The sequence below is a fragment of the Seriola lalandi genome, unplaced genomic scaffold (assembly GCF_002814215.2).
Source record: "Seriola lalandi dorsalis isolate HSWRI2012SDOR001 ecotype SW California unplaced genomic scaffold, Sedor1 jcf7180002053711, whole genome shotgun sequence".
In the NCBI taxonomy this organism is placed as follows: domain Eukaryota; kingdom Metazoa; phylum Chordata; class Actinopteri; order Carangiformes; family Carangidae; genus Seriola; species Seriola lalandi.
The window spans coordinates 233853-261136 of NW_019524264.1; the positions used below are offsets into that span (position 1 = coordinate 233853).

At 40.1% G+C, this 27284-nt stretch overlaps 1 protein-coding gene and 2 non-coding genes across 4 annotated transcripts in view; all 3 read right to left on the bottom strand.

The window, feature by feature from the left end:
- The window catches only part of arhgef10 (Rho guanine nucleotide exchange factor (GEF) 10), a 49620-nt gene that overhangs the window by 9993 nt on the left and 12343 nt on the right, over window positions 1-27284 (bottom strand). Inside the window, exons 4-26 of one of the 2 annotated variants that reach the window (XM_023401643.2) lie at window positions 26317-26661; window positions 25198-25234; window positions 24827-24915; window positions 24456-24512; window positions 23709-23896; window positions 22534-22650; window positions 21767-21878; window positions 21423-21535; window positions 21260-21337; window positions 21000-21179; window positions 19295-19411; window positions 18745-18837; window positions 18018-18188; window positions 17022-17167; window positions 16157-16341; window positions 11634-11749; window positions 10153-10280; window positions 8563-8663; window positions 8101-8222; window positions 6506-6592; window positions 5338-5564; window positions 4572-4729; window positions 1071-1213 (exon numbers count right to left, since the gene is read on the bottom strand). In XM_023401643.2, coding sequence (XP_023257411.1) covers window positions 1071-1213; window positions 4572-4729; window positions 5338-5564; window positions 6506-6592; window positions 8101-8222; window positions 8563-8663; window positions 10153-10280; window positions 11634-11749; window positions 16157-16341; window positions 17022-17167; window positions 18018-18188; window positions 18745-18837; window positions 19295-19411; window positions 21000-21179; window positions 21260-21337; window positions 21423-21535; window positions 21767-21878; window positions 22534-22650; window positions 23709-23896; window positions 24456-24512; window positions 24827-24915; window positions 25198-25234; window positions 26317-26661 — 3110 coding nt within the window. The remainder of the gene's footprint in view (window positions 1-1070; window positions 1214-4571; window positions 4730-5337; window positions 5565-6505; window positions 6593-8100; window positions 8223-8562; window positions 8664-10152; window positions 10281-11633; window positions 11750-16156; window positions 16342-17021; window positions 17168-18017; window positions 18189-18744; window positions 18838-19294; window positions 19412-20999; window positions 21180-21259; window positions 21338-21422; window positions 21536-21766; window positions 21879-22533; window positions 22651-23708; window positions 23897-24455; window positions 24513-24826; window positions 24916-25197; window positions 25235-26316; window positions 26662-27284) is intronic. The other variant, XM_023401645.2, reaches the window with a different exon arrangement.
- On the bottom strand, window positions 7112-7185 carry trnai-aau (transfer RNA isoleucine (anticodon AAU)). Its single transcript has one exon. It is a non-coding gene; the product is annotated as a tRNA-Ile (tRNA).
- On the bottom strand, window positions 7866-7939 carry trnai-aau (transfer RNA isoleucine (anticodon AAU)). Its single transcript has one exon. It is a non-coding gene; the product is annotated as a tRNA-Ile (tRNA).

The window sequence follows — 27284 nt, forward strand, 5'->3', positions numbered from 1 at the left end:
TACATAATCTCACCACACATTGCTTGACGTGTAGGTGGAGTTATATTTGGCTAAGGAGAGTTCATTCACAAGTGTCGCAGTACAGTGTGCTGATAAAATGTGGCAATGAAGAAGCAAGAAAAATAAAGGTAATATCTTTTCTTTTTGATAAGTGTAAACCTTGTAATTTATATTTGATCTACCTTTGATTAAAATGATTAAGTTCTTATCGAAGTATCCAGTTTCTTTGTACCCGTTTCACCATGCTTTCCTCTCTGGCTCAGTCTGTCTCATCCGCCTGACTTTCAGTCAACACTGAGGACTAACTGTAAGTCTTCAGTGAGGAAAAGAGAGCGAGACAGGCAGGTGGTCCGACATAATGAGCTTAATGAGGCTAAACAGATTATGAGTGAGTGCATGTTAGAGGAACGTTACTATTCCTAGAGCCATGGCAGGTGCTTCCATTCCTTAAACCAGGTCAGACACACACACAGGGAATACCATCCATATTCCAGGATATGGAAAAAGGAACACTGGGAAGAGAAATGAGGCTCCCTCATCTACTAGATATCCTTTATACCTTTAGTGACCATATTTCACATGTGCACCTTCTAGCGAAATATTCAAATAAACATGCGTATCCACACTCAAGATACTTTTCACAGAAGCCTTGACTGTTTCCCCTCACTTTCCTTGTGATGTTTCACTTCTCACATCTCCCTCTCTTTACTGAATTGCATATACTCTGGAAGCAGTCCTCAAATACTCATACGTTCAAGTAAACAAAACAGCTTTTCCAAACTATGTTTGTGCTTTTTCTTCTCCTCCATTCTCTAAAGAGACACAGATGTTCCCACAGACTTGAACAGATAGGACGATGATTAACATGCTAATCATCTTTTTCACTAGTGCTTGTTTCCTGCATGATTTACACAGGCAGACTGGGACAGATACACAGATAAAAAGACATGTAGCGACGGTTATTTACAGCACACGCATGCACACGCGCACGCACACAGACACAGCTCTGTTTATAATGTAGACATGGTATGTAATAACAGTTATAACAGTATCAGAGCTAGGTTTTATACCTCCACAGAATGTGTGTGGGTGCTGATGATGAAGACCTGTCCACCTGATGAAGCCCACAGGTGTTCCTCCACTGCCAGCATGGCCTTGACTGGGAGGACTCCCAGTTTCAGCACCTTGGGCTTGTCACAGTTCCACAAACCATCTGTCAGAACAAATACAATGTTGGCAGCTCAGTACTCAAATAAAACAATGATAAAATACCCTCTGAAAAAACGCACTTTGTATGCAAACACTGAGTAAATATATATTCAGTAATGATCTGGAATAAGTTGCAGTAAAAATACATATGACGAAATATAAGTGACAACGAACCAAGCAGCACAGTACATCTCTTCTGTTAGTATTATTGCATTCTCTGTTGCAGTGTGAACCCCTAGCAATTTATTCATGTAATAGTTGGTTGGTTCATTGAAGTCACTCTAGCAGTCACTTGGTCTTTATAAATGCCATCTGTAAAGATCATCTGCATTTATAACTCTTCTAATGCTGGTGGAGTGGCCATTGATGGTTTCCACAGCCTTCACTATGAATATAGATGGGCTGTGAGGCTTTAGTCAGAGCTGAGCTCGATCCCACATGCACCTCCTACACACTCTGTTATACATGTGCCTGGGCACCTACTGTGCCAGCTCTGCTGAAATGAAACACCACATGCAGCGTCTTTATAAATATCAACACATTACATTTCTGCAACCATTATATCCGCCGGTTTAGATTTCAATCAATATTGTCATAAAAGGAGAGGATATGTAAGTTTGTTGGACAGAAAAAAGTGCTATATTTGAAATACAGTAAAAAAAAAAAAAAAAAGACACTTTCACTGATGCATGTTCCTGATACTTACTTTGAGCTAGAAGGGCCCTGTGTGGAATACGAAGTTCATTTCCTGCAGATACCACATTCCCTTAGCTAATCTAGGCCAGGAAGTGAATGAGGCCTCACCAATAGTGTTTGTTTAAGAGAAGGCACAAAGGCGGCTATTGAAGGGAGAGGTGCCACGCAGGGAGAGATGTTCTTTCAGAGGTACAGTAATGACTGGGGAAGTAGAGGTAATCTCCCAATAAAGGAGCTAAGTGGGATTAGCATTCCAGCAGTCCTCTGTGTATATTATTGTAATAATCATACTGTGTAGGTGAATGCACATGACGAAAATAAAAGAGAAAATAAAAAAGGGAAGGAAAGGGAAAAAAATAACAGGAATGCCAACTTGGAGTCTTATGTAAGTGGTCTCTACTGTAGTGAGTCTGCCCACATCTCTCACTTCTCAAACTGTAGCATTCTTTCATGTCAGTGTCAGCAGCAACAGACCTCTCATCCCAGTGTGTGTGTGTATGTGCATAAACAGTAGCACATGAACCAGGCAGTGAAAGCCCATTAAACAAGCCCATTAATTTTCTTATTTTGACGACACTGCAACAAACAAACAACAACAGGAAAAAGAGGAGGCATGATGCAGAATGGCAGAATAGAGTTTATGGTCTGACTGCCTATCTATGACGTGTGACCTTTGCCGAATCATTGCCTCCTTCTTTCTCCATCTCTCACGGAGGAAATAGCAAGCATGGCAGAATGAGGCTGACTGTCCAGCTTCAGACACACTGCATCAACAACGGAGTAACATTTCTATGCAGGATTACTCAGCACTCAAGGCTTTAAAGACAGAGCCACATTGTGGTCTGTTCAGAGTGTTTTTGATGTCTCCTCACTGCTCGCTGTTAGGGTCCACTTTGATCAGATGACAGTGTAGCGTCAAATGATATAAGCTGATCATTCCCCCTAGTTCTGCTAGCTTTCTTCTCTGCTATGTAAACCGCCGGTCCGCTTTAAATGCAAATGGAGTACAGGCAGAGTCAGTCACTGTGACAAAGTACTTGAGCAGCATTACAACAGGCATGCAGGGTAGAGTTTCCCTACCAAACTGTGCAGGATGAGTCATCATTTTAGCATCAAGCATCATGTCCCAGTGACAGAGCTGTTGAAGGGTGGAAATCATACAAATCAGACTTTATGGCCAGGATTTCCTACTAAGAATTAGTTTGACACTCTAGTAGTGATGAATGGTGAAAAGTACCTACTGCTGGAACATTCAGTTACACCAAAGACCAGCACTCACAAAGAATGTGCCCCTGTCTAATTACTGGTGTGTGGAGAAAAACGCATATATACTGCATGTTTCTTCCAGACAAACTGTAGCTTGACTGAGGGAGGAGCGAGAACAGTTTTCCTCCTGTTTTTCTGTCCTCAGGCCATCACCCATATTCTTTCTGTCTCGGTTTCGGTCTCTCGCGCTTGCACACACAAGCCTTACAGACCAACATAGGAAAAACAACAAAGCTAGAAACTGATCAAGGAAATATTCAAGTTCTTTCTCTCTCTCTTTCTCAGAGAGGTTGGAAATCTAATTCGAGTCATATGAGGGCATGGAGAGGAATGAATATGTGTGACTAAGGTTAATAAAACATGCCTCTAGCAATGGCAGCATCACATGATAGTGACACCAATACTTATATTTGACAGCCAAGAATTACAGGGATTCAGTTTCCTCATGTTCAAAAATATGAAATTATTTTTACCCATACAACGTGACAGAGAAAAATCAGACAAAGACAGAGAGAAACAGACGGACGAAGAGGCTCGGAGACCCTCTGTTTGCAACGCCATGAAAGCTAATAAGAGAGGCTGTGGGAAGAGAGCAGCTCAGATCCTTTCCTCTGTGCTGCGTTTGTGCTCGTCTGGGAGGGAAGACAGTAAATAGGTCACCACTAACAGATTGGCTTCTCCCAGACAACGAAGCGAATGGAAACAGAACCTCAACACAGAGCAGAGGAGACCCCTGACCTTGAGTTTCACAATGAACCTCTGAGTTACACACCAAGGGCAACACTGTGACTCAGAGATAAACAAAAAAAAAAAAAAAAGGCAGTTGAAGCAATGGACCACAAAACAACAACATCTCTGCTTATGCTCTACCTAGAATAACCTTTTTCATTCAGTGTTGCAAAATGTTAAGCTGTGTCAATTCAGCAACAATCGCTTCAGCATTTTAAGACATTCCATTTTCTGCCTATCGTTGGAAAGAGGCACCAGATGTGTTACTTATGGTAAAGTAATGTCAGCAGAAGTGTGTCAAAAGTTGATAAAACCAAAAACAAAGTCATTAAGGCAGCCACAACACTCTTATTCATGTGCATGGCCCATTATGGTTAAAGTTACAAAATTCAAGGCTAGTGCAGACTAAACAAGTCAACAATGTCGGCCTACACTCTCAAAAAAAATCTAATTAACTCAATGAATGCTTTTCTGTTTTGCACGATAACTGTGATCTAACCCCGTAATTGCCCAAATTATAGCTATTTAAGAGAATCAACAAACGGCAGAATTCTGAGACTATAACAGAAGAGATACACACATTCACAAGTCCACCCCCTCCTCTCACACACACACACACACACACACACACACACACACACACACACACACACACACACACACACACACACCTTGTGATCTGGAGTAGATGGCCACAGAGCCGCTGACCAGGCCGGCGTACAGACAGTGCTTCTTATAGACCAGGCTGGTGACAGTGGACTTGTCTGGTGTGAAGAAATGCTGCAGACGGACTTTCTTGGTTCGTTGGCTGCTCTTATACACAATGATGCTGAACAGGGCAGGAAATAAAATTAGTTCTAAATTATTGACTCCAGTGATTACTTTGGTGTTTGTGAAACATTTTACAGTGTTGTCTTAATAGCATGCAGCATTTGACGCTTGACAAACATGATGTTAAACTTAATTAAACCTATTTTGTTGCTGAAACAAGTGAAACATATGATGTCTTCTCAGCAGAGGAATGAATTTCCTTTTTGTAATTTGAGTTCATTCAAAGACTTCCTATGATTATAAGACTTTTTAGTAACAGAATACACTGTCTTGGTGCATGCAGCACATACAGATGGACACAGCATTGATACTATGAAATGCAGCATTGCATTATGGCCCTTTGATTTAGTGCAGCTGGCCACTACTACTGATACTACTACTGATAAACTTTGGAGCCAAATGAGAAGTTTAGAAAGACACCCTTGACTCTTTGAACACTGACAAAAAGTTGACACTTAGTCTTTAAACTGCGCATGTTTAAAAGTGGTGTCTATTATTAAAAGGTAACTTATTATATTATGTGGTAAAGCACAATGTGTTTAGCAAAAATGTGTATGGATACTGCAGACACACGTTTGTGAGTACACTGTGTGTAACCGTCTGTACCTGCCCTCCTCCATGCCCAGGCAGACACTGGGAGTATCACTGGCCTTTGCTGGGGGGACGTGGTTGTTTTCGGGAACCTTCTCGCCATTTTCCTGGGGTTGCTCAGCTGGGACATACGCCATGCAGAGGATACGGGATTCCACATTGAAACACTCAGTCACCTTAGGGCTGGAATTCTGCATGGCCACAATGGCTATCTGGCCCATCTGATTAGTGCAACTTGCAACCTGGACAAAAATAAAGAAAATCTTACTATTTTGGGAATGATTTAAACCATTGATACAGTGCAGTTCTGACTGAACATCTTTCCATGATATAACCAGTCCGGAAAGCTGAGTGTGTGTGAAAAGAAAGCAAACAGTACTAAGCAAATACAGCTGAAGTACTCTCAATATAATTCACGAGAAAACACAAAAGTTCCTCCACAGAGCAGAGTTTAATTACATTAGAAAGTGCACATCAAAACAAAATAAGGATAGGCCAATTTAAAAACAAAATAATTTAACTCCTGAGACATTCAGTCATGTTAAAAACAACTTACATTAAACAATTTAAAAATCTCCTCTTTGAGTTTAACATCTTTCAGCAATATTTAATATATGACTTCACCATGAAAATAACCAGCTAAAGAGATGTTTATATCATTAACAGATCCAAGGTTTTCCCTATTGGACAAAACAAAGCATTAGCAGTGATTATCATGGTTATGACTGTCATTGTTTGTTTTGAGAAAAACTTAAAATACCGAAGCAATAACTTTCATACCCATATTGTCTTTCTCTAGGGGTAATTAGATATTTTAATAAATAAACAGAAAAATGTTACCATCTGCTCAGCTGAGGCATTATAGGGATAAACAGCCCCCTGCCAAAACTAAGAGCGGGGCTTATTGATAGAAAAGTGTTTAAACTTAAATAGTGTTAGCTGTTGAAAATAAGCAGACACTTGACTACCCAACACACTTGACAAAACTCAGACGTCAAAGCTGATGCCCATTAATGAGTTCCTACAGAACTACAAATTTAGTTTCACGGTCTGAATGGAAAAGGCCCACATTATTGTAGGCAGCCATCATAAAATTGGAATAAGGTCTATTTTTGTGAAATTGTTTAAATGTGAGCTAACGCAGTGCTTCTCTTCCAAGGGATGAAGGAAAAAATTGTCTCACCCAGACACATCCATGGCCCACGATTGGAGTGTCTGCTGTGCTCTCTGTGTTGATGTGGGGCTCTGGGTTATGAACAGCACACTCCACCTGCCACATAAGAGGAGGAAACAAGAGAGGGTGATAAAAGAAATTGTCAAGTCACCGTATAGTAATTCACAGAATAAATAAAAAAGATGTTACTGGTGTCCAGTCCAGTTAGTCTCCATGAGGTCCAGCCATGTTGAAGTAACCAGCCTAAATGAGCTGACCTGGCACTGTGCTTTTTGACGCCAGTCATTGTTCTACTTGAGATTTCAAGGTAGACAAATGGTCCGGCAGATAAAGCGCACATGACATTACTGTAACATGTGCAGCAAAATGGCTCAAATACATGACTAAACATCTCTGTACACAGAAACATCAGAAAGCATTTAATTGATTGTTTTTTTGCATTGTGCTATTTTAAGTGGTTTTCTTGTTTGATAATGGAGAAAGACTTTCCCTTAAACAAGTGGGGCATATTACATCAGCAGAGAATCAATACCATCTCATTTGAAATGTGCCACTTAACAGTGAATTAGTATAAGAACCTAAGTGATCATGTCAGTATTGTCTATTTAAAACCAATGGCCCGTACGGGGATCGAACCCGCGACCTTGGCGTTATTAGCACCACGCTCTAACCAACTGAGCTAACCGGCCACATATAGGATGTCTGGTATTTATTTATTGTCTCACGCATGGCTGGTAGACATTTAACATTGTGCAACATACAGTCAGGCACATACACACCGGCATGTGGACAATCAGACAGTTGATTTAAGATCAAAAGGCAAAAACCCAACCTAATCAATAAAACAAGACAAGGTCAAAACCTACTGTATGGCTGGACCGCGTAATGTCAATGTGTGAAATTGAAGACATAGTTGTTCTATTTATTGTTTAACTACGTACTGTATGTCGTGCTATTTCATTCTATTTTCATTTTGTTATTCGTTGGGTTTATGTTCTATTATGTATATTGAGCAATTTCATTTTATCTTTATTATGGCATTTACTGTGCTTATTTTTTTTTTTTATCTCTATGTATCTATCTATCCAGCTATCTAGGTGAAAGACGGCTGCTTTGCCTCTCTGCACCAATTTATTTTTAAGAAAAACAAAGGCCAATGGCAAATCTCCAACTCTGTCATGTAGCATTTTGCAGAACAATGGTGGAACTATGATCACTCAGTCAGGACCTGTTGCTAACATGGTCTTATAACTAAATTTGACAGTGGAGAAGGGATGTCTTGAGGATTTCTGCACCATCTGACGTCAGCAACAATTTACTTACATCATATGACCTGAACTGGTTTGGCTTCACTCTCATTAAAAGACTCTGGCCCGTACGGGGATCGAACCCCCGACCTTGGCGTTATTAGCACCACGCTCTAACCAACTGAGCTAACGAGCCACACATAAATTTTTCTAATAATTGAATTTCGAAAAGTTCAGTCAATGCTGGTAGACGTAATACTATAGTAAGTCCAGTGTGGTATAGAGGGATAGTTGTGGCACTTTTGAAACATAGTCAAATGCACAGAGACTAAAATATGGACATTCAGTTGTTCTCACCTTGAACTCCTGTAGTTTTGACATGACCACAGGCATTTGTCGAAGCAAGAGAGGATGTTTCTGCTTTTTGATCTGATTTGCATCATCCTCTGTAAAGAACCAGCCCTGCAGGTTGTCCTCCTCTGATGTAAAACACACACACCACAAATGCTTTATTGATTCAGTAATGAACAGCATGCAGTGAGTTTTTAAATCACACGTGATTTGTTTGGAGAGGGAAAGAATCCAGACGTGACGTGATAGTAAAACTAAATCATCTTATTTATAATTAACTTTAAACAGCTTTCAATCTCTCATTAGATCAGTCATAATATCTAGTTAACCCAACAACTACTGGCCAGTAATGTTTGATAGTAGTAATTTGTTTAATCATAGGAAAATGACTGAATATACTATATAAATGCATGCACACAATCAAAATGGAAACCGAGACAGTGAAAGTGTAAGACCAGTGTACACTACCTAGAGCCAGTTTAGCCATCTGCAAGTTACTGATCCATGACTGTTTGATGGCTGGGCTGAGAGTATTGAACACTGCACTGAAGTAAGTGGGTTTACCCGACCTGCCAATAGAGAGGACAAAACAAAAACACGAATGATGATAAAAATAAAAGAGCAGTGCTTCTACTTTCATTAAACATTCGCTCAAATTTACTTAACATCTTTTAAATTATTTTCAAGCTCTATGTGATAATGAGAATAATAAGAATTCACAACTTCACTTTTGATGATGTAAGACTACAAACTTTTGTGTACTGCCTGGTGCTTGTAGATTATGATGGATCAAGAAACACAAAATAGTAACGTTATTTTATATTTCATGATATTCAAAAGAAAACAAAAATCACTTTCTGCTTGAGGCTCTAATTTATGACAGAAAACATGAACTGTCTTAAGGAGATCAGGTTAGATTAGGCAGTTTGAAATTAAGAAAAGTTGAAAGTTAAATTACAACGTAAACGCCAGGACATAGAGCTTTAAGAAAAAAAGCCTCACATTAAAGAGTGAGTTAATGAACTTGACATCGTTGAAAGTTTTTGTGAGCCAAACATCAGAGATGCTTTAACAAGATGTAATGAATGATTAATGTCCTGCGAGATGCGTCAACACTTTGGCAACCAGAGGGCCTGAATTAGCACGTACATTTCTCTAAGCAGTTAATGTTAATGTTTGAATATTCTTGCAGACACACAAGTCCGATGATTAGCATCTTTTACAGTAAAATACCTAATCAGTGATCAAAAAAATAAAGTTCTGTTGGGCTGAATTCCAAATGAGGGAGCAAACGAGTCTGGGTGTTCAATGCTGACTGACCAGACTGACTATGACAGAAATGCGATTGAAGTCAATTTCAATTATCACTTCTATCAGCAGCTCATGTGCACTTCATGTGTGTGTTTTTGTTGTGTGTGTGTGTGTGTGTGTATGTGTGTGTGTGTGTGTGTGTGTGTGTGGTGGGGCCCTGTTTGAAATGCGTCCCTCCTGCCACTAGCTGATGGCGAGTGTTTTGAGTGTTTGTTTGCGATTGAGGGATCAGCGGAGGAATGAGGGAGGCACAGCTGTGTTTCCAAACATACCCGTGGATAATCTCACCAGCTAAATGGAGCAGGGATGAGGGATGGAGTGAGGATGTCAAAGAGAGAGAGAGAATATGACAAAACCAAAACAAGGTTCACCCTTGGGGGACCACGTGCGGACCATAATAGTGTGTGTAAATGTGTGACATGAGCGTTTGTGTTCAGCAACAGCTGCAGCACTGAGAAGACTTTGGTTGCAAACAATGATGAACATTTCCTCCCCTGAGATTCATGCCTCAGATTAGAGCTGGTGAGGAAACTTGTTTGTCCAAATATCCAAATGTGCTCTAATACTCTCTGCTAAAGCGATAGGTGGAAGAAGGAAGCAGGGTAAAAGGGGATAAACACAAACCTAGGATAAACAGGGCGAGGGTGGAGGGCAAGGACTGAGACTGGAGACTGTTACATTGTTGTACATGTGAAATAGCAATTAAAGCTAAATAGGTTTTTTATGTATGTGGAAAAAAAAACAGACTTGTCTTGTTTGCCAGGCAGCTGGAGTTGGATCCTACACCGGTCAGCTGCCCTGATCTCGTCCTCCTTCTTTAGTATCAGCCTCTGGAGACCTGATACCCAGTCCTGGGCCACTGTAGGGTTTACATTCTGTCCACAAAAACATGGAGGGATAGAAAGAAAAAACAGAGACAAAGAAGTAGGTGAAAGAAGAAAGAAAGAAGAAGTAAGAGAGGCATAAATTGCACTTCAGAGCATTTCAACATCAATAAATCCTAACCACATTTATTTAGATACGGTATAATTAGGTATAACTATATGTTCTTCTCAGATTCAATTTTAAGTGGATCTGCTCTCATCTACATTAAGTTCCACAAAATAGAAAGACCTGTCACTGTAGTGCAATCCAATACAACAGTCCTGTTTCAAACACTACCTTTGAGAAATGTATAATTTCAGTTTTTTGGGAGCTTTTGTGGTTTCTAGTATCTTTACTCCTCCGTACATATAAATGAGGTGGAAACGTTATTACACACTCATTTCAGTGTTCTCCCGTATCAACACACACAACTGCAAAAAATACCATGCAGTTGATTCAATACACAAACAACCACAACTGCAGATATTCATTGGTTTGACTGGCACAGTTGAAGACTGGCTTACATACTCTAGTTCAAGTGCAAGTACCAAGATTCTCTCTGCAGGAAGAAGCAATAGGAAATCTGGCCTTAAAATGTCAGTACTAATTAGACAAACTGTATGGAGAACCTTTGAGTATACATGTATAATAAGAAGACGAAGAAGAAGACGAATAAGAACTAAATGAAATTTTGTTCTGAGAAAATGCTTGGCAGTGTACAGCTCACATATATCTCAATCCTGCCCCCCTTTCAGTTTCTCCCTCCCTCCATCTCTGGGACACATATCTCTCTGAGAGCTTCTCTGATACTCTGCCTCCCACTCTGCTTTTGACAGATCTACCAGCGCAGCACAAACACAGCCTCACACACATGCTGTGCTCTGCAAACTAAACTTCCAACCCAGCAGCACAGGCAGGTGTGTGTTAGTGTGTGTGTGTGTGTGATGATATGACAGGCTTGAATGGTGCAAATAAAGACCTAAGAGACTCCAGATCTCCACAAGACAAATCGTCCATGCTTGTGTGTTCCATAGCTTAAACATTATACGCCTACATAACAGCCCAGCCCCATCTGAGGGGAAACACAGAGAATGTGATTTTTAAAGTCCTGAGGTACATTGGAGAAACATTTGTCTGTGTCAATTTTTGTCAAGCTTCCAAGAATATTAATAGACACTTTTCCAAAAGACCTCCTACTTAGTCAAAATAACATAAAAGACAAGTACTCGATTATTCATAATAAATCAGACTTATGACTTATGGATTAATTCTTTGCCTTTCTGATTTTTTGACCTGTTTTTAGAAAAAAATACTGATTCTCTTTCGGACTGGCAGTGCTTGTGTTTAGTGTGGTTGTACGGTACCTGATAGTTTCCTTTGAGGCTGCCGATCATGCTGGAGATCTGGTTGACCAGGCTGAGGTCATGAATCAGGTTCTGCAGATCTTGGTACAGCTGACCCGGGCCCATGTACAGCTTGTCTACACAGAAACACACAAGGGCAAAATATTAGGACAAAAACACAATTCATTGTTCTTACTCTCTCTCTCAAAAATGCGAAGCTAAGCCAGCTGTCCAAAAACTAACTCACATTTAATGTTACAGCGTTTAATGTTACAAGGCTTTCATAGACTCGTATTAAAGTGGTGAGTTATAGCCACCTTTTCAGCTCATAAATCAGTGACTACAATCCCATACAAAAAGCAGTGTCCTCATGTGAGCTGGAAAGAATAAAAGTACACAAGACTGACAGATAGCAAGGAAATTGAGCCGAGACCTAAAAAGCTGATGTTTCCAACAGTCCGCTTACAAAATGTTGGAAACACAGGCAGTAATGAGTGAGGCCAGTCTGATGACAGAAGCAGTTAAAAATGGACTAATGAAGACAAAGATCAATAAGGGGCAATCATTCAGTTTCCCACAGGAGCGCTGACAGCTCTGCAAACTTGGCAGTGATTCACACCAGTGTGCTCACTTGTCCACAACAACAACATTATTATCTAATGTTTAGCTTTCAGAGGCCACACACCCAATAATGTGTTTGTTTTCGCATGTCAGCATATATCCTCCTGTCTGTTCTTCACTTGCGTACCTACTGCATGAATGCTGCAACAGGTTTGCAGGTAGGTATTTACCTCTTCACTACTGCCCCTGTGCTCAAAATATTAAACCTAACGATCACTGTGCTATATGAACAGTTCAGTGACCTTGAGCGGTCACAGTTTTGTCCTGTATTGAAACGAAACAACGGCTTGCTTTGTGTGTACACAAAGGACTACTGCACAGGACACAGAGCTCATCGAAGGTCTGACAGGCCAAGAGTCTCTTTCTCTTACACACACACACACACACACACACACACACACACACACACACACACACACACACACACACACACAGTCATGGCGATAATCATGGGGAAAAGCACACAAAGAGCATAGGGGGGGACGCCTGTCAGCTGGCCAAAATTGCCAACTGACAAATTATTGCGGTCATTTGATCACAAGACTCAATTAACAAGTTCAGGACTCTTTCAAATTAAAACCAAACTGCAAATATTTGAGTGTGTGTATGCTCTTTTCTATATTAATTTCCATTGAGAGTGTTTATCTGGGGACAAAGAGTTAAAGTGCATTAGAGTCTCTGGCACCTTCAGCTCTGTTTGCTTCTGCCCTTCTACTTTCCTTCCTTCTCCTCCTCCTCATCTTCTTCTACAATAGTCCCTATGTCTATCTGGTGCTCGAATGCCATGGCAACCCAGTCCAGTACTCTCCTGAAGGTCTCGCTGACTGGGCATTCAGGGGAAACTTTACCCCAGTAACACATTTGTAGGTGGTCTCCAAGAAAATGACTCTTAAGACGTCTCCCTGTGAGTCTGTACACAAGAGGCTGCTTACAGACTGAGAAATTCTTTGCTGGCCTCAGACATGCGTGAGCACCCCTTCACACCAAAGCACATGCACTACACAGCAGGCCCACTGTGGTGTGCATGGATTTGGGTTTCACTGATGTTTCCATGGTCAATGACCTCCTTCTTCATTTCATTCATGTCTACAAAACATCTATATGTTATGTTTATTTACTTAAATCGTTAATAAGATCAAATGAGAAATTAATCGTTGGAATGTGTTATGCACTTTTTTTAGCATGTTTCTGTTCATCTCACAAATTTCCTTGTCTAAAGGAGTTACATGCCATTTTCATGTCTCATCAATCTTAGCAAAGGCTGAGACGACGGGGGTTGAGTTCAGGTCAGAGCAGAATGCTGAATAAACCCTCTATATACTTGGTGTGTCATATTATGAGCAAATGCAGCAACAACACTTCATTACAGCCAGTATCACACAACACAGTAAGACTCTACTAAATATTATGTAATTTTGTCAATAATTAATTAATTTAACTACATGTTTTGCAATATCCCTGTACATGATTGATGTTTAAATAAAACAAGAATTTAAATTCTTTATTCCACTGAATGTCCTCGTCATCCTTGAATAAATGCACATTAAAAGAAAAAAAGAAATGCCATTATAAAATCAACAGTTCCAGAGTTTAATAGCATCTCTTGATGTTTATTATCTGTATTTAATAGTACAAATAATAACACACCAGAGAGAACAGAATTGTACCATCACTGGATTGACCATTCCCACAGACTAGACTGGCACTGTGTAACCCGTTTTAAGTGGGATCCAACTTCCTGAATGGCTCTTTGTTAGAGCGCCAAATGCCAAGAGTTTTCTAACAAAACAAGCCTGGGAGCATCTTCAGAAGCAGGCCAGTCATCCCAGCAACTACACACTTCCAAAAAACAAACAATATATCTACAAATTACATACCGGCTGTGATAGCAGGAGGGAAACATAACTTTAACTGACCAGTATTCACGGTTGTCTGATGGCTATGCATCATAGAGAGGAGATGAACTGAGCCGAGAGACATACTGAAAGGTGACATCATGCATAGAGTCTTTTCAATGTCTTTTAGCAGGCTGGTCACCGAGCTGCTTTTGGCTGAACAGGGGAGTGAGAAACAATAGTTTCCACTTATTAAAAGTTCCTGGACAATGCACACATTTGTATGCACACACACCCACTTCCCCAAAGACACACACAGAACTGAGGAGGGAACCGAGTGAAGGTCAGTATGTTATTGTTAACCAATACAGTCATTCAATTCTGTCCAGGGAATAAACAGCTCTTTTTGAAGCACTGTGGTCGATCCATATAATCTTAAAATCAACTTCCATAACATCTAATTCAATTAAATGGTATTTAAAAGAGGAAAACAATACACTGGGACCCATATGGCCATCCTTGGGCCTTTCAGGAGAGTGCATACACTTGTATCATCACATTGCTTTGTGATGAGGCTGTGAACCTGTCTGTCAGTTGCAGCCTTAGGAAAACCTGACAGCCAGACCAGATGTTACACAGGCCTGTCTGTGCCATCTGTTACATACGCTCATGCAATGGCTGGGCTGTCCATATAGCTCTGTGAAATATCAGAGCAGGACAGGTGGCCTGAAAGGGGATTAGTGCAAAAGAGAGGCCCCAAATGTTGCTGCAGTGGAGGTAAAGGGAAAGGGATATAAGCAGATAAAAAAAAAGGAAAAGTATTTTAAGGCAGTCGAAGAAGGGAAAAGTGTGAAAATTCACCATCTGATATTTTCAGTAGAGGACGAGGTTGGGCGGCAGGAGGGTGTATGTGTGTGTATGTGCAAAAGGGCCCATATGGACCATCTATTTCACATGCCGTCGACTGCATAATAACTCCACAAAGCAGGGGGACCAATAGAATAACATGGGCATTGTCCCTATTAATTTAATTTACAGTTTCCACTATTATATCGTGTGCACATGGAGTGGAATATATCGTGGCTAATACTGAACAGTAATCTTTTGGTAGTCAGACACAGACATGGACTATATGATAAAACCCATACAAAAACATCACAGGATGTATTATGAGATAAAGGTGACACTTAGCAGCAAAAGACTGAGCCTTATGTAACTGAATTACAGATAGATTTGAGGGAGAAGGAGAATGAGAGTAAGAGAGAGCATGAGAGAGAGTGGATGAGCTCAGTGGTAGTAATTCCAGCCCACTACCATTGGCAACTGAAAGAGTGTGCCTTTGACCTCAGCTTGAATACACATAACCTTTGACAGACCAGGGATAATACAGTATAAAAGCATTCACAAGCCCAGAAATGTGCACTACCATTACCTCGGCACAAACACATGCACAGAAAAATCTAGGTCCTAGAATAAAAACTGCAGTGCTGTGACCACAAAATCATACACTCTCGTTATGCCTCTTGTTTGTCTGATCTGGGCCTTTTAAAGTGGCTGAGCAGCTGTCTGTGACAGGGGAGAACCCAGTGGAAAGACTGAAATCATTGGACTCGGCAGCCAGCAGAGCAGAGGATTGCAGAAGGAAAAAAATACACACTCGGTGGCTGGAAGGTCTTTGGAGGACTGACACCATTTTAGAAATGTCTGAAAATGTCTGGCAAGAAACAACTATGTATTTATTCTATGTATTTATGTAGGAGACAAGATCTATTAGTTTCTTAAAATGGTGCAACACTGTAACTTGATTCGTTCAATCAGTTATCAGGTAGACAGAGATATTTACCTTTAGTTACCACTTAGAAAGTAATTAACCAGACACCAAGCACACGCAGTTATTGGCTCCTATCCCAGAGTCTGAAATCCACATGACCTGTGCAGGGATCAGTCCTCAACTACTTGGTACTCTCTAATCAACCCAGGTAATTAAACTCTGTCACCTTTCCTACAAGACCTTTTGTCCTGAGAGCACAGAAAGGGAAACAGGTACAGACAGACAGACACATAGGTGTATAAAACTGTGGTTCATACTTGGCTTAGCGTTGATGACCACCTTCTCCCCAGAATGGGGTGTTGGGTAGCGGCTGTTGTCAGCCATGTCCTCACTTGATCCGAACTCTAGCACCTCCACAAAGCTCAGAGGCACGCTCCACTTTAGAAGGAACTTCTGGTCCAGTGGAGCATTTCCACTCCCGCTCCCACTGCCATCCTGACATCTGGACAGAGCAGAGAGAGATGAAGGTTATGTGACAAAGTGGCCCCGGATCATGGTGTTAACACCCTGTTTGTGGAGAATGTATGTATCCTCTGCACTGTGTGAGGAGAAGGCATATGAGTGCAAGAAATGCTGAAGGTAGGAAAAGAGAACAGTTAAGTGTCTGTGGAGGAGGCCTATGGATGCCATATGTGAAAGATAGGAGCAGATAAATGTCACTCATGTGGAAAACCAAACTTTTCGTACAAGTCAGTGCACATCTCCTAGAGGCAGTAAGTGGGGACCAGCATCTTAAAATTACAGGACTGAAGCTGACAAGCTCGGGAACAGGGCTCTCCATCACTCTTCCACAGTGGGTACATATTGGTCCAAACCCAGAGACTCTGTGTTGCCAAAAGTCATCCCAAGGACACCAGTTACATACAAAGCTTACCATCTTTCTCTAGCTTAGTTCACTTCGGGATCAATTTTTACTGAAATCCCAGTTGCATTAAATATTCCCCCCACAGTAGACAAAGTGATCTATTATTCAATGAAGACCGCAACAAAAATACACACAGAGCAATTAGTTTCTAAAATTGCAAAATGGTTAACAAATTATAGGATATTGCACCCAAGGACCGGAGAAGGTGTAATTTAGAGGAGAGATTAAGAACAGGTCTGGTTTGTGGTCACTCTTACCGGATATTGGGTGTGGCACACATGAGTACATCATTGAGCAGGAAGAGACGCCGCTCCTTGGTTTTGATGATTTCACCACGCTCGTTGTAGACCGTCTCTACCATGTCGTCTGAGCGAATCAGGTAGCGGCTGCCGTTGCTCAGAAGCTGAGGGATAGAGTTGATAACTCAGAGTGGTACTATTTCAAAGTGTAGTAGGAGTGTGGACCTTTGATTAAAGTTCTGTTTATGTACCTCACTAACAATACCAAGCTTAGAGAAGGAATGTAGTCCATTCAGAGACCAACAGCTCTCACATTTCACATTACATAAAAAAACAACCCTGATGCACTTCAGCCTATACAGCCTCAGATAAAATCTTAAAGTAAACACTGTCGCATGTGTTTTTTTTAAACTCTAGATATCAAAAAGAAATCCAGTCTGTTTCATCTTGGTCTTCTATCCTCCATGTTTCCTGTCACTCTCTACTGTGAAACCACACATTTTGGATAACAGCATATAATCCATGGCTATCAACAGTGACTCTCTAACAATTAAAGGCCATGAGGAACAAAACTCCTCTGCCCCATGTGAGGTATCCTGTAAACACACGTTTCTACATCGATGCCAGAGTGGGTGGCTGCAGATAGACAAATAATTATACCTTGGGGAAAGCTGGTGTTGTGTGCACATGTTGTGCTAAGCCATACACTAAAAATATGGTGTTCAGTCAGGAGAATAGTTGGTAGAATATGTGAGGCTCAAGTGCCTGATGGCCGCCCACACTGGGACAGAGAGAAATGCGACAGCATATGCTAAAAGAATCAAGCATCAGCCAAAAACTTGCACACTGACTGTGAGCAATGAGTACATCATCAGCTCTAACCACAGTCTTAACCAGCATGTAAAAAAAATACACACTAAAAAAGCAAAACCACACGTATCAAGAACAATGATGGTCTCACACAATTCAAACTACAAACATGTATGCAAGGGCAAACAGGAGAAACAGGCAGACCTTGTTGAGGTAGCGTTCATTCATGGCCTTTGCAATGTGACGGATCTCACAGCGCTGGTCAGCTTCCCTCTTCTTTTCATTGAGCTTCTCTGCCAGTGTTTCCAGTTCAGTCAAGGCCATCTGAAGTGGCAGACGGTCTGCATGACCCACTGGTGTGTTCTTCAGCATGTCCTGATGAGGAGGCACAGAGAGGTCACACATTAGTCAGTTGTTAGTTGATTGTCCACACTGAGGACCAGAGCTTTTTACTTGTGTCATTGTGTCTTGTGATCTTGCATCCACTGGCATTTGGTGGAATCATACTCTCTCCAATTTTCTATATCTATATAGCACACATCCTATTTAATAACAGAATAACTGTAGATTGAACACAAGCTATTGTGATTGGTATTTGTAGACACTCAGCTGCTGCTATACATGTTTATACTTAAAAAAAGGAAGAACCAAAGAAAGAGCCCAGTGTCCCATATTATGTGTAAGGTTTTCCGCAATAGACATGAGCATACTTAATATGCCAGGGCAAATGAAAGCAGGATTAAAAGAGATCTGAAAAAACCATTTCCCCTCGGGCATTTCTCTTGCCTACCCTTGAGGTAAGCATTTTGAAAAACAAAAATGCCTCGACTGTGTGTGGTTAGCTCTCCCTCTGGTGGTGAATACAGATACCACACTGTCTTCTGCATATTGCAGTTACTGTGAAGGAGATCCAAATACGAGGTCATTATACCTGAAGGAGCAGAATGAACTGTGGGAACCTCTGGATAGGTTTCATCATCAGTCCATACAAAGTCATCCTGTCAGTGCTGCTCTCTTGACGATGCTGCAGATGAGAGGATGGGTTACTGCAGTGCAGTGAGGGACCAGTCAAAGCCTTTAAAAGGGGAAGGACTAGGAATGATGGTAGAGGTGTACATAGTTGTACTTAACAACTCTCTAAATGTATGTACATCTGAGTAACATTATTCAATAATAACAATAATGTAATAAATATTTATTAAAATATTTGTAATGTATTTAATGTGATTAGTTTTCATTTCTGTCAACAGGCAGCTAAACAGCAAGAATTTCACTTAATGAATGGTTAAAACAATTAGTTGTAAGACCTTTTTTTTTTAACTGAAATGCACAAAAATAAAAGATGTGAACTATTATTAAATATCAAAAATATTTGTTTATTCCCAGAAAAAAAGTAGATTCAATCCACTTGCAAGAAAATTATTAATTGACACAGTTCTCAAATAGCAATAAAACTTTGCATTTGTGCGTTCCTGTCAAACCTTGAGGAAGTCCAGGAAGCCAGGTTTGGATGCGCACGTCTTCCTCACCACTGCCATTGCATTGCTGAAGTTGTTCACATACTCACTGTAGGCGTCCAGCACCATAGACTTTGAGAACTGTTGAGAAACACAGACATTTTAAATACACTAACCACTTGTAGGATCAGTTTTGGAAGGGACAGACAGAAGTATATCATCCTGCAGATAGTGGCAACACATCAGAAAACTCTCTTGTATGTTTATCATTAACATTGATCATTCTTCATATAACCTCCACAATCTTTGTATTAATTGTGAAATGCTTTGATCTTTTTTCATTTGCTATTTTTTGCAAATAGCTCTTTCTTGTTTTGTGGCAGTGTAGAATAACTGAACAAATTAACAACTTTATGGAAAAGGTCATCCCTTTTATGTCCTCCAGACTGGACCACTGCAGCACCCTTTATCGTGGTATCAGCAGGTGAAACATCCAAAAGCTTCAGCTGGAACTAACTGCCTGAGGATCTGAGACAGGTCTCCTCAGTATCCTCTTTTAAATATCTTCTTAAAACTCACTTTTATAGTATGGCTTTTTTCTTAACTGATGATACTTGTTGTGATTGTTTTAATTTAATTTGTGACTGTGTTTTGCAAGGTGCTCAATAAAAATGAAATAAATGAACTGTCAGTTAATGAATCTTTTTCATGGGAACTGGCAGTAGATGACTCTTTCTGGATTTTTTTGATGGGATTTTTCGCTCGGCATCCAGATGTAGAAAACATTTCAGGAGGTCTAAAAATGCCGTCCTATCTTCATGCTTAAGAGCAACCTGTTTAACTTCTCAGAAAAGTATTCAGCTCCTATCACAGTGCCCTGCTGTTTGCAGATTCATTGTGTGGAGCATAAAATCAGATCACGGTCACGCACAGAATAATGGAAAAAGTCCCATATATATCTGTGGCCTGTAGAATTAAACCGCATTTGCTGTTACCATCAGTAACTACAGGTGTCGCCCAATCAACCAGGACTGAAATCTCAGAGATTGTCACTTTAAATTTTGTATTCTTTTTTTGTCCATTTGTAAATTGTTTATGTTTTCTAATTCTTTTTAAAGTTGGGTTGCTAGGGAGAACATGTATTAAAGTATACAGTAAATGAAGAAACAACTTGATTAAACAATATAAATGTAACCTTATCTTCATATTATTGTATTTTATTGTATATATGCAAGTCATTGGGAATATTCCATTCCAAAAATAAGCTCTAAGTGCGTGAGTGCTGTTTTATGATGAGATGAGGACCGTGAGGTGAAAGAGGGCAGTGAACAGACCTCAAATCGGTCTCATATGGGTCTCACTGCTCCTCTGTTGTCATGCCAGGGGTCGATTTTCATACAAAAACAAGGAAGTGAAGTGAGGAGCGGGATTTTGGGACATGAGGTCTTTTGTTTTAAAGATGTTTGCCAGTGCTACAGTGCTGTAAGAGAACAGAATGCAGCTCTCTATGTCATGAGAGCACGTGTCTTTGACATGAAGTAAGATGGTCAGACAGGGAGGAGTCTGGCTGTGCAGCATGAAATCATCATAAATCCCATAAATGTCAAGCTGATTGAAAAACAGCTGGACTCAGGGAACTCTGGGTACCACAGTTAATGTAGACTATTCATTTGTAATATAATGGTGCAGCTCTTGTAAAAAAGGCCTTAAAATTACAGTCCCATCTTACCGATGCCACAAAGACATCCCCAATCATCTCCAGGCTGTCCCACTCAGCCACGCGGCTCGCCAGGGCAATCTGGAACAAGAAGTGGCACTGCAGGATCTCACGCACACGATAGAAAGCCATCTTCAGTTTCCTGTCGCTCAGTAGCCTCGGCTCAATCTGGGACAGGGGCTTCTCGTATTGCTGAGAAAGCAGATAAAATGAACTGTAATAACAAGCACTTAAAAGTGGATCTGGCATTCGCTGCAGTTGTACTTCCATACCTCTAGTATCCTCTTCAGTGCATCAAGATAATTCTTCTCACTCTCCAATATGGATCCCAATATACATCGTCTCACAAGCTGCAGAGAAAAAAATAAACCAGTGGTCTTCAGGCATTTGGCGCGGTTTTCTTAAACAACAAATTAACAAGTGCATGTTCATTACCTGTTGCTGTGAAAGACCCTCTGGGGCTGGACTTAGCACTGGCTCAACATTGAAACAGTCCACCTCAATGAAGAGTTCAGACTCCTCATCCTCAAAACAGGCTGACTTCCTCTCTAAAAGATTAAGAGAGAGCAAGTAACGCTGTAAAAATGGCTGCAATTAAGCAAACATGCTGTAGGAACAGAAAAAACGCTGTCCTGAATAAACCATATTAGCCTTCAGTAAAATACATTAACACTGACTTAACATAAACAGAAGCGCTAACGGAGGGTGTGTATAGTTAAAATGGATTTACACATTTATTGCTGTTTATGAAGGCAAGCTGTCTTTTTACGATTATATACCTTGACAGAATGACTTGGTTTTGATGAAAGAGCGTCCCTTTTTCACGGCAGCTTTTGTTTTCTCAAGCCCATCTTTGGTCCCCTCCTTAGCTGCCTTCACCAGCTTTTGCATCTTGAATGAGACAAAATACATCATTATCTATATTGCAAAAGTAACACCAAGTAATTTCACAGTCAGGGATGTCAGTCCAAGGGGAAGTTTAGTTTACTAAAGTTTAGTTTACTTTGTCTAAACCTATGGCTAAAAAGCTACATACTGGACTGAGCTAAGCAAGAAAGAGGCAGTGTTAGAGCAGGGATGAGGATGAACGGAAGATCATGTAATACAGGAGAGCAGAGCTGATCAGAGAATGACAGTAACTGGGACAGCAGCTAAAAGTAATACATAAAGACTGGTTTACATTATGAGAGACATTGTAAATGCCACAAATATTTATATAGTTTTTCAGCTACTTTGAAAACATCTTAAATTAATGGCTCAAAATAAAACTCAATTGCTGGTGTCTCAGTTTACTGAATATATCCTAAGCTTTACAACCTCCAGTGCATAAACAAATAACGAGAAAGATTAATGCAGCAGACAGGGAGGCAAATGAATTGTATGCAGACCCATCACCAGTACCACCACCACATGTCATTCACATCAGAGCGGTATAAAGGTACCGTGTTAAGCGTCAGATACCCAGAGTTGTTAGCTAGACTGAGAGTAGAGGGTTGGGACTACTTTGCCTAGCACAGGCAGGTGAGGTGAGCCTCAGGTAGTTTACCTTCTGCTCGTGTTTCTGTTTTAGCTGCTGCAGCTCTACCGTTCCCACTGTATTTGCCATTAGATCTTTCATCTTTTTCTCATAGTGTTCTTTCAAGCGAGTCAGATCTTGAGAGAGCTAAACAAAAGCAAAGCAAGCGTTACTGGTTATGGTTTTGGAATGAGCTAGAACCTTAATTTTGAAATTTCTGTTGCTAGACTGCCGACTCTATCCTCCTCCAAAAATCTCCTGTCGCATTAGAAATAATTTGAATGAACTTTTCCAGAGGGCAATGGTGTCCTATGATCTCATGTTCATCTGTACTTTTTTCTTTTTGGAGCCCATTGAAATATGACAAAATGCACTTGTACAACATACAGGAAAATTAATAGTTAATTTGTATCATTAAAATGTGATTCATTGATAACTGAATCTGAGGAATATAATATTATAACAGAGCTCATTTCTGACCATTGCTTCCAGCCACAATACTGACTGTTTTGCTTTATTACTGCAGTTTTTGTTTTGTTGATTTTTTTCAAATTGGACAATAGTGTAAATGTGTATGTGTAAATAAATATGTATCAACTCAAAATATAAAATATACAAAATAGCTTTCCAATTATTGGGGGCAATTTCCAACTTATATTTAAGGTAATTGGCATTTGATGAAATTTAAAAAGATTTTTCTTGCCTGAAGGAATCAATTAATTTCTGACTGTGGTACTAAAAACAAAGTGAAGTTGAATTCTCAAAACCACAAGCCAAAACATTACAGAGTGCAGCCAGCTGACTATAAGCCAGAATGATCGCTCTCAGATCTGCAGAAGCAAATGGACTGTTGATTCCACATCAAACAGAGAAATGAACTGTACATCATTGACAACTTCATCTATAAATAGTTTATCTACAAGTTAAGAACAAGCACAATAAGAGGATTTGTTTAACTCAGAAATTTAAACTATAACTTCATATAAACAAATATATGACCTCCGGTATCACAGCTGATAGTAAAGTGGATATGTGGAGGACAGAAGAGAAAACACAATCCCCTATACTAAATTCCACAGTAACAAATAAAATGAATCCCTGCTTTATCCACTGCTGTCATCCGCCCACCCACAGATGTACAGTATATTGACACAGGAGCTGGTTTTTGGCTGTAATCCAGACAGAGAAATGGGAGAGTTACACACATGGGTCTTCCTCTGGGGCGGCTTCCCTCTCATGAAGGCGTGGGGCAGGCCGTTCTCAGGGCGACCCTCCCCGTCACTGGCCTCATCATAGCTTTCAAACTCGCTAGAGCTCCATCCGTTGTCGAGGGAGCTGTTGCAACCACCCTCCTCACCAAGCTCCACGTCATCATAGATCATCTCATCTGGATCTGTATGAAAAAAAAAACAGGACAGACAGAGAAAATATATTTTCAGTTCAGCTTCAGACTCAGATCATGTACTGTGCATGTAGATAAACAGTATAACAATATACTGCACTGAAATTGAATAGCCTTGAAATCAATATTGTTTTTGTGAAGCTGATAATTTGTGCAGAGAGTAGAAATGTGCTCATTTTACATGGTCATTTCTGATGCCATAGCTGTGTGGCATTGCATTGCATTGTATCATAGGGTGTTCCTGTTATTTTTTTAACAGCTGCAACAAAAACTACTGAAATCATAAGCTTCACAGAGGGTCATTTTTAATTGAATGGCTATTGATGTGGACTGTAAACCCAAACACTCAACATCACCATAATGTTAATGTTTAATAACATTTTTACATTCAAAAGCCTAAATGAATAATTCAAGTATCCCAGTTTTGAAAAATAAAAAAGGCAAGGAAACTAAAAGTGAAAGTGAGCAGCCCTGATAGGCTTAATGCTACAGGCAGAAACTAAAATATTGAATTTGTGAAATGAAGAAATGAAAAAGAAATTTCACAAACCTGTGTTGGAGTCAGAGTTCTCTCTGGGCACGTCATCATAAATCACCTCATCTGGATCTGAGCCACGAAACAAACATTCAAAAGAGCTAATGCCTGATTTCTTGTATCACATAGCTGTTCACACAACAAACAGGATGTAATGTGAGAGGGATCTAAAAGACAGGCACACACAAGGGTCTGCTTCCTCAAAAGAACAGGGAAGGAAGTGTCTGGGAATTCAGCTGTGTCAAAAGAAAAACGAGATAATAGCAAGCTGAAGGAATACACTGTGAAGCAAGTCCAAAGAACTGAAACAACACCAGTATTGTCTCCTTGGGAATTATAAATGCATCTCTACAAAATTTACATTAATTATGGATGTCATTCCTTACTTTCCATCCACGCAGTGTTGGCAGGATCTGATGCCCATTTAGCCAAAGCATCCTCTTCTCTAATAGGTGGATACTCTTCACTGAAAACACTTGAAAAACATGGAAACAAAAATGTATCTCTACAAATGAATATCTTCATTGTCGGTATTATGTCAGAAAATCTATTAATAATTCTTTAATTTCCTGTATAAGTAAAAGTGATTTAATCTATGTATTATTATCAATTGTCAATAACTATAACTGTAACTTTATGTGGGGAGTATGGGAGTATACCTTTTATATATATATATATATATATATATATATGATTCTTAACATATCACACTAAATGTATTAATGATTGCTATAGACATGCTCTGACTGTCACACACCTGTCAGCAGAGGTGTTGCCGGTCCCAACCACAGTGACTGAAGGAGGAAAAAGAGAAAACATTACACAACAAAAAACCATAAGACTATATGTTTACTTTCCTGAAACCCTGTTTCTACAAAAACAAAGTGTTTTTTTCAAACAAATTATACACATTTTTCTTGAGAAATCGGCATATCCATGTCAAGAAACTCCAAAAGACCTCCTGATTCCAAGATTTAGGAACTCTTGTGTTGACTTTTTTCATATGACGCCACCAGATGTCACTGACGATTCCGTGTTTCCTACATTACCAATGGTTTAGTCAAGATGACGTTCACTTGAAAACGTGCTTTAGTGAATTTCAATTCACACGCTCATGTAATTTAAGATTCAATGATAAGACTAACCTGTTTTTCTAGTGAGTTTTGTCATGGCAAAAGTAGTGATTGTAGAAAAATGTTCTGGCTCAGCATATCGTGGTCAAAAAATCACTGAGATTAAAACCAAAACACTGCACAAATGTAAATAAGTTTGTGCATTATCCTACAAACCTACGTGGTTCAAAACTCTTTCAATATGACCTTGATGAGATAAATACAGTGTAATCAGTCTCCTCAGAGTGCCAGGCCACAGGCTTGGACACAGCTACTGCAGGATTTTAGGGAAACCGGAAAATCCTTACAGCCAACACAGATCTTTGGGGAGGGCTAAATTTAGTCACTACTTCCTTGTGGCAAGGCTTTAGGAAAAACAAGAGAAAGAAGAAAGGAGACAGCAGTGAAGTAGCTGGGTGTGACGGCCTTGTATCTCTAGGTTTGTGTATGATGAGGAAAATCTTGCTGAAAGGACAGGATAAACATAAACAGAGCACAATAGACAGTTTTGCTACGCAGAGAACAGTTTCAAGTATTTTTCGGGCGTTTTATGTCTCTATTAGAAAGTTGAAAGTGAAAAGATGACAGGAACTGAGGAGAGAGAGTGGTGGAGAATGCCACCCCAGTAACCCAGATATGCGCAGAATTTTAAGGTGACCTGGATGTTTAAAAAAAAAAAACACTATCTATAAATACATTATTATCATAACTATTTTATGAATCAAAATTTAGATATAAAAGTACCCCCGCACACTCTACTTTACCATCCTCATCCATGGAGAGGTGTCGAATGATGACAGGTGTGGTGTAAGTTGGTGTGATGAGTGGGACACCAGAGGGGGTTGCATAGCCACAGGGCACTGGGACTGAGTATCCTGAAGTGATGCCAACAGGGCTAGTGTTGATATCTTGAGTGTCTTCCTCTTGTTCCTTGGGCTCCATTGGTGAGGAAGCTGAAGAGGAGGGGCCATGCTGCTGCTCAAGCTGCTGCAGCTGGAGAGGAGTGATGTCAATCACAGAGTAGGGGTTGACTTTGCCCTGGGAGGAGGTCCTGGGGACGGCCTGCGGAGGGTGAGGGTCATCAGTGGATGGATCCTGGCCTTCACTGCCTGGTGAGAGAAATCGGATGCAGTTAACTTATACAGTTACACATACAGTCAGTGATTAGCACATTACAACAATGTAAAAATACCATGCAGATGTAGCTTACTTGTAATTACACAGTACTTAATTTGATTATAAATATACTTTTGAGACAACTACAGACACAGAACCGGTCTATACACACCCTGTTTTAAAAATGATCACACCTACTACCTAAATTCATCATTGTGGGACAGGGTTTGAACCTACAACTTTAGCACCATCAATGACGAGCATATATACATTACTGCCTTTTTCATGTACTTAAATAAGGTGTGTCTGACTGCCAGTTGCAAACTTTATGCCAATCACAGTTGGAAGCAATTCTTTGCTATGCGTGGAATTGCTTGAATTTGGTTTATTTTTAGTTGGCCGTATGGACATTTATTTTCAATCATTGGCCTTCATGTTCTATTAAAGTGATTTCATTAATCAAGTAATTATGAAACTGAAACCTTTTAGACTGTTGTCAAAGGTTACAGTCAGTCGCATTTGCTCAGAGCTCATGTGTAAACCACTAATGCTCTACCATGGACAACAAACGGATCGGTACAGGGCGTCCACTCCAAAAAGCCCTATTTTGAGTTGG